Source organism: Thunnus thynnus, chromosome 20 (assembly GCF_963924715.1).
Source record: "Thunnus thynnus chromosome 20, fThuThy2.1, whole genome shotgun sequence".
Lineage (NCBI taxonomy): Eukaryota > Metazoa > Chordata > Actinopteri > Scombriformes > Scombridae > Thunnus > Thunnus thynnus.
In genome coordinates, this window is record NC_089536.1 from 18,565,800 (window position 1) to 18,579,471 (window position 13,672).

The 13,672-nt window shown below is 38.4% G+C and overlaps 1 protein-coding gene across 2 annotated transcripts in view; it reads left to right on the forward strand.

Moving 5' to 3' along the window:
- The first annotated feature begins 10,831 nt into the window (after window positions 1–10,831).
- The window catches only part of LOC137171813 (cytohesin-3-like), a 34,803-nt gene continuing 31,962 nt past the window's right edge, over window positions 10,832–13,672 (forward strand). The window contains exon 1 of one of the 2 annotated variants that reach the window (XM_067575953.1): window positions 10,832–11,211. In XM_067575953.1, the coding sequence (XP_067432054.1) occupies window positions 11,197–11,211 (15 nt within the window). In that variant the 5' untranslated portion in view covers window positions 10,832–11,196. The remainder of the gene's footprint in view (window positions 11,212–13,672) is intronic. The other variant, XM_067575954.1, reaches the window with a different exon arrangement.

The following is a 13,672-nucleotide window of genomic DNA, read 5'->3' on the forward strand; positions in this document are numbered from 1 at the left end:
GCTGGTTATAATGTAATACTACAAAACTGCATCTCAAGCGATTAAACCTACACATATAGCTCTCAATAAGTACTTAGTATTACAACAAGATCAATATGCTGCTGAAATGATACTTCACATCTGGTTTAAAGGCCGTCTTTTATTAGCAGTGGTGGGAAGTAAATATATATTATATATATTTGTAGTACAATTTTGAGGTACTTTACCTGAGTATTTCCATTTCTACGTCATACTTCCACTCCACTACATTTCAGAGGGAAATATTGTACTTTCTACTCCACTACATTTATTTGACAGCTTTAGTTACTTTTCAGATGAAGATTTGACACAATGGATAATATAACAAGCTTTTAAAATACAACACATTGTTTTTGGCTTTTGACGTCTTACAAAAAGCAGTGTGTAATCGGGTCACATTTCAGATGTCTATGAGTTGTTAACAGCTTCATCAAATAGTGATTTTTCCCTCTAAACTTCTCACATGGTTTCATTTCAATAAATGTTCAAATGATCCAATATTTCAGCAAAAATCAAAGATTAGAGAAAAAGTCCACAAACTGAAAACAGATTTGTGTATCAGAACTTTGTTTTCTCTTCTTTCTTTGCCCATTAATCATCTCACGGCCCCTCAGATTTATCTGGTGACCCTTTGGGAACCACTGGACTAAACTAGCTAACGGTATATAAAGTATTTGAAACTAGCTCCACCTGCAGCAGCTACAACAGTAGCATGCTGCTCTAACACTGATGCTTCAGTATTAATAATGTAATGATGTCATATATAATAATATATCAGTCAGAGGGATTACATGAGTAATCATGTAATTACATGAGTAATCCCTCTGACTCCCTAAATAAGTACTTTAATACTCTAAGTACATTTTACTGTTAATACTTACATACTTTTACTTTGGTAGGATTTTTCATGCAGGACTCCATTACTCCTTGTAATGGAGTATTTTTACATCATTGTATTGGTACTTTTACTTAGGTAAATGATCTGAATTTTCTAAACTTGCATCCTTACAGTTTTTGTTGAAATACTAAATTGCTGTAAATCCTTGTAAAGGGAGTTTGCAATGTATTAGTTGGAATTCCTGCATGTGTTCTCAGCTTTTTAAGTTCTGGTCCCAGTCTGTCCTTTTGACAGATTCATAAAAATAATAACAGAAAAATAAGATTATTTGTATCAGTTATATGTAGCATATGCTGGAGTTAATTTGTACAGGAAATACATTGGAAGAAAGTAGTTAATTAAAGTCTGTTTAGGAGTAAAATGAGAGAAATATGTTTCTCCACAACTTACATCCACCAAAATGTTCAATCCATGGTGGATATCCAGTTAGTTAAATGTGAATGACACATTTTTAAGCAATTTTAAGAATTTGAATTTTTATTTCATTGGCAGTTCATTGAATACTTATGAACATGTAGTTTTCTGAATGAAGCAAAATGCAAAATTGAAGCTGGTTATATGAAGTGATGTTATGTATCTAAAACTCTTCCAAAGATAACAACACGAGGCACCGACTTTATTAGCGAGTATGATTATTGTGTTGCTTGCAGCCAGATTTCTGGTCATTTAAGGTTTATTTTGTTCTCAATGTAAAGTCTTTTTTCTCTTAATCTCTGGGCATAGTAGGAAAAAATAAAATTTCAAATATTAAATATCCTGAAGAAATAAAAAGAAGAATTGAAAAAAAAGTAGTAGAAAGTACAGTCACCAAACTACAATTGTACAATTTTGAGGTACTTGTACTTGAGTATCTTCATTTTTCATACTTCACTGCACTTAAGAGGACAGTGTTTTACTTGATACATTTATTTGAAAGCTATAGTTAATGATTATTTTCAGATTAAGATTTTACATACAAAAATACATGTTCAATTCAAACAAAATAAAATTATCTACCCAGCAGTACATAAAGTAATTAAATTAGCTCCACTTCAAGTGAACAGCAAGTATATTTTGCTGGACCTTTACATAACACATGGAGTAATTTCACATAGGAGTGTTGCTACTTTTACTTAAGTAATGGACCTGAGTCCTTTTTCCATCCATGGTAATAATGGTTTACTCCTTCCTGTAATACTACCAAAATAATCACATTTTGCAGTTTTGTATATGAACATAAGGGGGCAGCAGTTTACAATCTTACCGTTTTAAAAATGGAGGCTTCTTTATTCTTTATTCACACACACACACACACACACACACACACACACACACACACACACACACACACACACACACACACACTGCTTAAAGTCCTAACCATCATCTTTGCAATGATCTTACATCAATTAATCAGTGGCTCCATGGCAACTACTCAGTGCAACTCTGCACACACACACACACACACACACACACACACACGGATATTAGTAACCTTGAGTCTGGATTATGTCATTGGAGGATTTCTTAAGCAAACAGCACATTAATGGGATAAAGTCACCACTAAATGGGGGGTAAAAGCAGAGGAGAGAGATTAATGAAGGATAAACAGGCCTGTCACCAGCACATCAGGGAGGATGTAAAACACAGAGGAGGGAGTCACACCACGAGACCTCTGGATGTCAAACTTAGAAAAGACATTAAAGGGAAGATCTGCTCTGAGGCAGGATTCACACATACTCAGGGGAAAACATATTTTAGAGTTTGATAAGTCATTAATGGGTTTCATAAACCTTTGACATTTCTAGTGCTACAAAGGTTGGTTAAATAAAAACTTCACGAAATAATTCACATCCAAAGCAGCATTCGTCAGCCCCCCTTCTACTGTATTTACTCATCACATCACTGTTGGTTAATATCAAATTATAACTAGTTCCTCTTTTGGATGCAGTAATGTCTGTGTCTGACAATTGTTGTCATTATTTTCCAGGCTGCCCTACTGACATATTTATTAAATTAGCATTTTTTCTTTTTACCAATGCACCTGACTGCACTTTGGCTACACTTGATTTGGTCTCTATTCAGTCTTTCATGTGACTTGGAAAACTTATATCAAAGTGTGTCTTGCCAGACCGATTTTATACCTAAAAAATGCTGCTTTAACTGTCTTTCAACCAAATATGACCCATATAAGTAGCATGTTTTTTTGTGTGATTTGGTTACTTCAGATTAAAAGTTATTTTCTATGAGTTGCTTACATTATTTTGCACATTAAAGTGCTCTGCTACACTTGTGATTTCAAGTAGATCATACAAAGCTTAAAATCATCAATGCCTTGAGTCATAATTCAGACAATCTCATCTCTATTCTCTGTTGACATTTGAGCATTGCTGCACACTGACAATCAGTGGTAGGAATATGTAATCAATTGAGTCATATGATTAAATTATAGATTCCAGTCTTAGTTTTCTTTATGCTCAGCTTGAAGAGACCTTTTACGCCTTTAACGCCCTACTTTGAGCTCTGTGTTTGGTGTTCTCTTGCTGTTTTTGGGAGAATGATTGTTACAAGAACTTCACATCAGACGTGGGAGGAAAGAGGAATTTACAAGCCAGAGCCACCATTGCTGACAGCTCACCTCCTGCCTCCTCGTCGCCTCCAGTCCATACACATCTTCCCTCAAACTGCAGTTCAGAGAGTCATTTCATTGGATTATTATGTTCTAACATTAGTTCTCTAAATAATCACCCAGATTTAATGACCCCCATCACAGCATTCTCATTTGCATAGCAGTCAGATTGAAAGTCTGCAGGCAATCAGAACTTAAATGGCTGAATGTGCTCTGTAATGGTGAGTCCGCAGGATGTCCGCTATCACATAATATGGAGAAAGTCAACATTTTCAACAGAGTGACAGTCAGGAAGCAAAATGATGAGAGAGGATTCATAAAGTAGTTGCCTAAAAATTCATCATTTCAGCTGAACTGAGCACATAAAGCAGATGGCTGAGCCCAGCTGAAGCTTTGGCATTTGAGTTGCTGCTATCTCTGGTTTCCATATGATCAATGCAATCCTATATACAGCAGTAATAAGATCCTGTGGATAACTAGAATTGCTATGAATCATTCAACATCTCAAACTGTGACATCTGATGGATTTTTTTTTTTTTTGTCTGAGAATTTATCCGTGGAAGTGAGTCTAGCCTGCAAATGTGCATCTCTGATCTGATAAAGTGAGTTTCGTAACAATGACTTTTCGTGTCACAGCTGCATCAAAGAATAACATTTTCTCATGCACAAAGGCCTTACTGTCAAACTCACCCACTCACTGTATGGCACCTGCACATAAAGCTACACTAAATCTGTATATATAGCTGCATTCATGTGAAAACACAACAAATTAAACCTGAAAATGTCTCAGCAATGGGATTCAATTCCTTTTTTTAAAATTCTTTTAAAGATTGCCTCCAGATGCTCCCTGCAAGCTTGCTCAACCTCTCACTCGACTGCATGTTGAGCTTTGACACAGGGATGGTTTCAGGCAGCTCTGTGCAGTTTGTTTATTAGCCAGTTACAGCAGATGTGAAGCTCCCTAAAAATAAACTGCACTTTTGAAGAAGTCTTCCCTCTGCACAAGCATTGGCACGAAGCATATGAGGAGCTATACCCATTAGTCATTAGATGAGAGGGGAATTCTGCGTGATTACTTGTGTCCAGTCCCATCTTGTCACAAAGCTTTGCTTATCTGATGACAAAATGCGAATGTGATAAATATAGCACTCTAGCAATCACCCATGAGTCATTTTTGCAATCAGATTCGATCAGATGTGATAGAGCTGTGAGGTGAGTCACATGCTGCCGCGGTCGATGTGATGGGAAGTTTCCGGCCGCTGGGTCACACAACAGTAAACTGCAGCATTTTTCTCCCAGTTGTCCCACACATTTCCTTTGTCCTCCCTCCCCTGTTTCTCTTTCTCCAGTTTCTTCTCCATTCTTGCCTGCTTCACCCTCTCAACCACTGTGAGAAAGGAAGTGTGTCACGTTACTTGTGTGTTTGCATTAGCAGGAATGTGTGTGGGACTGTTCGTGATGGTTTTCACAGGATTCCTCAAAAACTCACTAAACACATGATCTGTCCTCTCGAGATTTGACTATGTTTTTCCTGCAACAATAGATATTATTGCTGAGTCAAACTCAAAAGAAAACCCACATTTGTTGCACACAGACACATACACAAGAGCTGTGTTTTATCTCGGATGAGCCATTGTTTTACTACATGTTAAACAGACATGTAGTATAGTATTGGAGGGCTGTGACAACACTGAATGATCAGGTTATCTCACTCAGCATGCCTCAGACTGTTTCATACAGACGACTGAAAATCAGTTGTTTGGCTCAACATGTACCTCATTATAACAGTATGGGTCATGAAGCAGGTTAGTCCCTTATAATGTCGCTGCAGCCAGGAGATGCACTGGATGAATCCGGTTCCAAGCGGCACACAAGGTCATTTCCTTAATGAGTGCAACAAAAGTTCAGGGTATGAAATTTTGGATGAGGACAGAAAAAAAACGGATGAGGTACTGTGCGGAAATCTCGAAAAATATATGAAGACAACAGCTTTGGAACAGATCTCAGCCTAAAGGTCGGGGTTAGGAGGTATTTAGGTGTGTCTTTGTGTGACTTAGCAGGTACAGCACCAGTCACACGATTGGTTACATCAAATTTTTGGCTGGTACTGTACCTGCACATGTCTCTGTTATGATATGATAAAAGGCAGTTATTGCTCTGTGGTTATTTTTATTTATTGTTGTACTTTTTATTTTAGTGTACCTATATTTTCCTTTTTTTTGTGATCTCCTGCATTTCCCAGAATGCCTTTTCAACAACTCCCAGAAAGTAGAAGTTGTTGCATGTTCTTGATTAGGGGTATTACTTTAGTCACACTTTGGTCTCTCCAGTGAAGATAAAGAGAGTCTCCAAATTAATTGAAGAAATTAGCACTGAATCTACATTACATCTACATCTACAGCTGAATTGCATGAATCCCAACATGACATAACATTGTCTACAATTGGCTACTTGTTTATGGAGATTAGAAGAATACAAAACACCCAAATAGTTCAGCTACTGTATATATTATGCTATGATGGTGCTTTTTCTTTTCAGGCAAGTTAAAATTTTCAGATTGCAGATTGTCACTGATGAAACAATTGAATAAAACCATATCCTCACCACTACATCAGCAGTAATTCTCCACCATCTTTTTTTTTTTTGTTTAATCTCAAAAGAACATTACTAGCAAACTGATATATCAGCCTGATCAGCCTAACCCCCGCTCTTACATGCATGCATGCTAAACACTTCGCTGCAGCTGACATCAAACCGCAGCACATGAACATGGTCGTCCATAACCTCTCAGCAAGACTCTGGGTCACTTCATCCACTTCCTGGCCCTGCATGTGACATGTTGTAATGTGTCTGACATGTGCTGGCTTGTAGGAACCCGCTTCCAGTTAAATATGGAGCGCATATACAAAGTTTTTTTTTTTCTTGCTGGCTTGTAAATGAGGAAAAAATAAATAGTGCGGGCAAAGATGATGTAAGGGAGAGTCCAAGTTTATGGATCAAAAATTAAACAAGGAGGTCGAGCCAAGCAGAGGCTGACTCTTACAGTTTCTGTTCTGTTTTGATTCTCACAAGATATTTTCTGGCATACAGCATGCCCTCCTTTCTTGGAAGAATATGCTTCATATCCAAATGTTCCTAATCCTGGTAAACACAGCGGGCATTGTGAACAGCAGATGAATTAACTCCAGTGTTCCAGCGATTACAGGGCAATAATTAAATTGTATGATCAAGAGAGCTCTTTCTGAACTCCACCCTGTTGGTTCCACTGAAGCTGGAAGTGGGGCCTCTTCCTGTGCTGGTCCGGACATCTGTACTTAACACAGGATTTATTCCCAAAACTGACGGCCTTCACTGCCCTGACACTGCATGCGAGGGAGAAAAATTACAGATGGTAATGAAGATTTCATGTGTCCAATCAAATTCTCCCATGAGTGTCTCTGTAAAGACTCACATGAAACCAGCTCTGTTTAGTTCCTGGCTGCAGGCGGGGCTCTGAGGGTGTGTGAGGGGGATTTTATGGGCACATGCTGTAAATTAATTGTAACTACCAATGCTGTGGAGTCAGTATTTGTTTATGCCTGTGGCATTTGGGGGGGGAAAAAAACAACTGAGACCATTAATTTTCTATTTTTAGGAAAGAGAGGAAAGTTGGTTTGACAGTATACGCTGTCATCCATTTGGAGGAGAACATTAACAAGTGTTCATTATATATCCTGACATATCCTGTTTGCATCAGTAACATGTGATCAGATCATAAGACTGCCACTCTTTTTTCTGACACTGAGCTAATCAATATTTAAAGGTAATTAAACCATGCCAACTCTTTGACTTTTAACCGTTTGATCATTTGACCATGCAGGCTAATGAATCGAACGTATTGTAGTGTACTTTAAGCACCGAGATATAAAAAGTAAGAACATAACATTTGTCTTAATCTGCCTTTTCACAAGATACTGTCACATCAAAGACAACCCTTGAAACTAGTGAAACTGAGTTGAAAAAGGGAAAACACCAACATTTTTTTTGTTTCTTGTTTTTAGACCCAGTATTACATGTTATGAGTTTGTGTATTTGTAATTGTATTATATCATAAGTACATTTACACAGATTGGAAATATGTGTACTTTTTTTTTTTTTTCTGGAACTCATTCCAGTAACAGTGAGGTCATTCCTTGTGTATGAAACAATGAAGACTTGCATCAGGTGTGTCAGTCTGCCAGTAGCCTTTGAAATCAGGAGTGGTGTACTATAATTGTACCTCAGAGGGGAAACTAAGGGAGGGACTCAGGAGTTATGTACAATTACCCATACTTATTCTTATTGCATAATAGTTGAAACTAGTTCTGCATGAAAAAAAGGAGAATCAGATATATTCAAACTGTCATTCTATGACTCACAACAAAAACCAGACTTGGCCCCTTACATGAGTAAAAATGTAGGGATGAATGAACCTAATCTGATTCAGATGAAACTAAACATATTGCACTCTTCAAATATCATAACACATACACACAGAAACCAAAAATTCTCAAATCCATAAACTTATGTTACTATAACAAGTTCAAATCATACATAGACCACCTTTAATGCACATTCTGTTCACATGATTACAGTTTGGATGTTAGATGGAAACACATAACACATCAACTACAGGAGGCATTATTACCTAATGTTACCTAAAATGACGACAAGTTTTATTTTTATTTTTTCAGTTTATATTGTGCTCCAATGGTGTGTATCCCATATTAAATTGTGTTCAATCAAATAAAAAATGCCCCCAAATCTTTCAGGCAACAATTTCAAACATGGATAAAATGCACTTTGTAATTAGACACTCAAATTTAAAGCGTCACGGGTCAGGTCAGATTTCATAACACTGTGAGTGAAGAGGAGGGCAGCCCCATCACGCCACTTCCTTTTCTCTAACTTTCTTCTATTGTCTCCTGAAGTTCTATACAATGAGTCCTCAGCACAACTCCCTTCCTGAAAACTGGACTGCATGCTGTGTCCTGCCTTCATATTCCTGCCCGCAGTAGATCGGTGCCGGTTAGGCCGGGATCTTCCCCTGAAAAAAGCCTGAGTGAATCATGAGCTCACATGGGCAGGGACAGATGGGAAGTGTGTCAGCTGGATTCCTTTAGCCATCAGCCTTGATAGGTGTCGTCATGCCTGCATGTATGAGGTCAGAGGAGCAGTTTTAGAAGTTACAGTGTTTTTTTTGGAGGGCCTTTTGGTACAGTTTAAGATCTTGAAACAGAAAAGTGACACAAAGTGATCATTCTTCATTGTTCCTGTATTCCTATACTCACATTATTATGATTTAATTGAAATGTGCACACATGGATTGATGTGAGGTAAAACAGCTAGACAAGAGGCTCTTCTGACCTCATTGAACTTAAAGAGTAACTACACACAGCCTGAAAATCTTCAGTGTGTTGAAGAGAGTCTCTAAGTTACAGATGGTTCCACTTCTTTGCTGCCTTTTGCTGGTACTGTTGAAATGTTTTCCTTGCTAAATTTTCTCTGTGGTCAAACGTAGTCTACATGTTTGACTATGTCTCCAGTCTGGTTAGACTTGGTTAATCTTGTCTACATATAATCCAGGCACTGTGTCATCACTGGTTTGATATCTTCGGTTCAAATCGCAAATCACGTGCTATGAGCTTTTTAAAATGCTAATTTGAGACTGAAAGGTCATCTTACCGCAAACTGTACTGGAGCCTTCGATCATATCACACAGTCTTCCTCTGTTGTTTGGTTGTCATGCTAATGTTCTGTGAAATATTGGAATCTATGAATCCATGAAATCAAATGGAAAAGTCTAAATGTCTTGTGCAGCATTTCTTACATCTTATGAAGAGAGTCAAAAAAATTTTCATGCATTTTCAAAGTATTTTTTCTCATTGCTACTATTCGCCATTATACCCACCAGTAATAACAAAAATATACTATCTGGAGGCCTGAAAACATCGCTTCATCAATTAGGGGGGGCCACATGAATGGCCCGACAATCTAAAAATCCACCCCCAGTTTCACCCAGTTATCTAAATCAAACTGGAAATCAATTGATTTACATTTACAATAGAACAGGTATTAATTAACATTCACCTTTATTTTAAACTTCCGACTAAGTTGTTTAGACACTATGTTAAAACTGAGCATTTATTTATGACATGTTTATGTGCAACATGTCTGATTTGACTCCTCAGGACTCAGCAGTTATGTCAGTGAGTAAAATGTTAACTTAGCAGAGACATGTTTTAACACATATAAAAATAATCTGCTTTAAATGATAATTTGTGTCTTATATGGGGTTTTCCACTAAAAAAAAAAGTTCAGTTGCCTTTTTAAAATCCTTAAAATGACATCAGCTCCTTCTCGCTCATTGAAAAAAAAACAGAATCTATGAATATGCAAATATGTTCTATTCAGTGCTTGTGCCCTGGAGGCTTCAAGTTTTCACATCACACTTGTGTAAGCTCCATACTGGACCATGATTGGCTACAAACTAGTCGTGATGTCACAAATCATGCACGTAGGACATGTCTTAAACTCACAGTTTCAGTGAGCACAGAGAAAGTGTCAGCAGATAAATGTGGAAACAGCCTTCTAGTGTCAATCTCTGCACATAAATCATTCTGCACAGTGAAGCTCAAACACACAACTGAAGGAACAATAAACCAAACATGTTTTTAAGTTGAGGGTGACTGCAATATTCCTGTAAATCTTTTATGTTTGTGTGTGTGTGTGTGTGTGTGTGTGTGTGTGTGTGTGTGTGTGTGTGTGTGTGTTTGTGTGTGTGTGGCCTGTCATAGGATACTTTTGGGGAAAAATTTCAGACTTAGGACCAGTTAATTAGGGATGGCTTGTCCAACTGGGGACAAAAGTCGTGGGAATCAATTGGGAAAAAACTGATTTTTGGGTCAGTGGTTAATGTTGGGGTAAGTCTCCAGGAAATTAATGTAAGTCTATGTAATGTCCCCAAAAGTGACCATGAGCTGATGTGTGTGTGTGTGTGTGTGTGTATGTGTGTGTGTGTGTTCCAGGTATTCCTAATGTTGTGGGGACTCGCCTCCCTTACGGGGACGAAAAGCAAGTCCCCTTACGTAAATCGTTACTTTTAGGGTGAAGACTTAGTTTAAAGGTTAGTTTGGGGTTATGTTAAGGTTATTTTAGGGTTATATTAAAGTTAGGGTAAGGGTTAGGGTTAACACTCATTGAAACAGGATTGTGTGTGTGTGTGTAGGTGTGTGTGGGGGTGTTGTTAGCAGGGGAGGGGCTTGATGACGTAGCCGCGATTGCAGTGTAACCAATGTGAATGCAGACGGAGCAGCTGAGGATGGAGCAGAGAGGGAGAATCGCCGCCGCTGTCTATCACCGCAGCCAGACACTTATTTTAAAACACCCCCATTCAAAATTAAGGACCTCCTTATAATTTACAACCACACTGCGGCTTCTTTTCCCATTTTTTTTTCTTACCAATTTCACCGCTGACTTCTACTTCAACCATCTGTCTGTCAACCCACCGCCGGCTTCGACTGTCTGTCAGCGGGGAAAGCAGAGAAGACAATCCCGTTAAAAAAAAAATCACCCAGAAAAATATATTTTCCGGGAGCTTTCAGCCGGACACACCTTCTGCTGGACTGCCCTGTCACCGCTACAATCAATATGGATGAGGACAATCACGGTAAGGCTGCTTTTTCCTTTCCCCACATTGGTCTCCTCTCCCTCTCTCAGCCCGTGTGCAGGGATGGATGGATGGATGGATGGATGGATGAATGGTGTGTGTATCAGGGGGCATGGATGTGAGGGGATAGAGGTATTTCAGAAGCGGGATGTTATGCTTTTTGCAGACCTACTTAGAAAAACAACCATGATTTAAAACCAGGATCATGATTTCCATGCATGAGAGAGTCCAACCATTTCTCTCTCTTTAGAAATGGTGAAAAACAAAAACACTGCAATATTTCTTCCCTTGCATACGCATTTTCCATCTGTTTGATGTCTTGCTGTAAGACTTTGAAGTTGTTCTTACAAGCCTATCTAGTTGAAGCCTGCAAACTGGTGGAAATTGATAAGATAACTGACTGGCAGGCATCTATATGGAGGGTACACCAAGCAGGATACTTTTACATAAAGATAGAAACATGTATAAAAAATAAGTTCCTATTGTGATATTGCATGAAGTATAATGAAACCAACTGTGGATTTAAGATAAAGTCATTAAAACTTAGGACAAAAGCTGTAAGTTTGTGCAAAATATAGAACATATAATGATACTGAATACTATTAATGTGGCAAAATACCACAGAAAAATCACTTTAAATGAACAAAATAGAAAGTAGAAAACATGAATGTTAAGAGAAGAAATGTCCTAAAGTATAATAAGGTCACATATACACACTTTAGATACCTATAGTGACTCTAAAGGTGGAGGTGGAAGTGTGGTAAGGTCACATTTGAGGTGCCATATACAAGCTTTAAATGTCTATAGTGATGTAAAAATGATGATAGAAGAAGAGCTCAAATAAGAAAAGTTGATATTTTTTTGTATCACGGCCCAGACTGTGTGATGCTGTGATAAAGCTGAATGAATTGAACCTGTGCAGCCGCATGTCTACTGCTTACCGCTCACATGGCGGCTGCAGCTCAGAGTCCCGTATCAGTTATCGTATGATAGTGCTAGAACACACATGTAGTATACCCTCTGAGCTGATAATCCAAACCGCCCTGTGTGCCGGGGGCCTTGAAGGCAGTGTGGTGTAAACAAATGACTGAAGTCTGATAACAGTTTGTCAGTTAAACTGTGAGAGATTAGCCAAGCCATAAGAGACCCTCATCTCAACTTCCCACATCCGAACAGTCCTGATATACCTAAACCAAGAAGCTTTTCCTTGGATTTGAATGAATGTGGGAATGACCCAGTTTGACCCTTGTCATTAAGCTTATTTTATACTTGTGTGTAATGGGGTTAGTGTTGTAACAGAACCCAGTCTTTAAGGAGGAACTATTGTGTTTCTGTCATCATTTGGGCTACAACTACCGATTATTATAAAATGTCAGAAAATGAGAAACATTGATCACTGTTTTCCAAAGCCCAAGGTGACGTCCGCAAATGTTTTCTTTTGTCCCAACCAACAGCCCACAACCCAAAGATATATTTACCATCATGGAGGTTTCCATAAACTCTGCTGTGTATATTCATGGTCCTCAGAGGATGAATCCCAGGGTGACCCCTGATATTTCCTCTAGTACCACCGTTGGGAGGAGCCCTTCTTATTTTGGACTCTCAATGAGATTTACTCTGGTAAAAAGTCAATTTTGCACAAACATTATCTCAGTCTATTTTGGGTTTTAGTGTGTCATATTGGTCTAAATGCTGTTTCAGAGGCTGGTTGGAAGTGATTATTCTAAAGTCATAGTTTAGAATTGGACCTGTATCATCTTTGTAATCTAAACCATGAGCACTCACTGTGGCCATATAATAACCATGAACATCCTCTCTAAAATCAGTAAATCACATGTGCAACAAGCGTACCGCCCCTAGCTGAGGCCAGTGAGAGAGATACTGGTCACTGCGTCATGTGACAGGATGTCAGAGTGGCATGCTGTCTGTCTGTGATCAAACTGGAAAGGTACCACACAAGCTTGGAAAGAATACGTGCAGCAATGTGCAGCATGAATTATTTAAATAACTTACCATAAATGTTAAACTAATTAAGAGCTCAGCTCTTGCTCGCTCACTAACACTGTCAACCGCCTCAGGCTGTCTCGCACGCATCACTTAACATTGTTCACATGCACACCTTGATACGCTCGTATCACACACGGGCACTTAGTGCTAAATTTGTCTCCACCACAGCTGACGTCAAAGTTAACATCTTAATCAAGAGCAGCTCAGAACATACTGTTACAGTACGACACATCATAGGGTCAGAGGTTTGTTGATGTGCATTTCTGTTTCTAAGACACAGTGAGTTAAAAATACCATTTTGTCCCTGAGTGTATGTTCCCCTACTGCAAAACCTTTGTCCAAAAAATGGATTTTTGCTTGATTTAATGTCTGAATTTTAGCCTTTTCTCTTCATTTAAATGTCATGTAAAATCTTGCTGTCAGGGCATCTTATGGAATACAATCCTAGATTTTG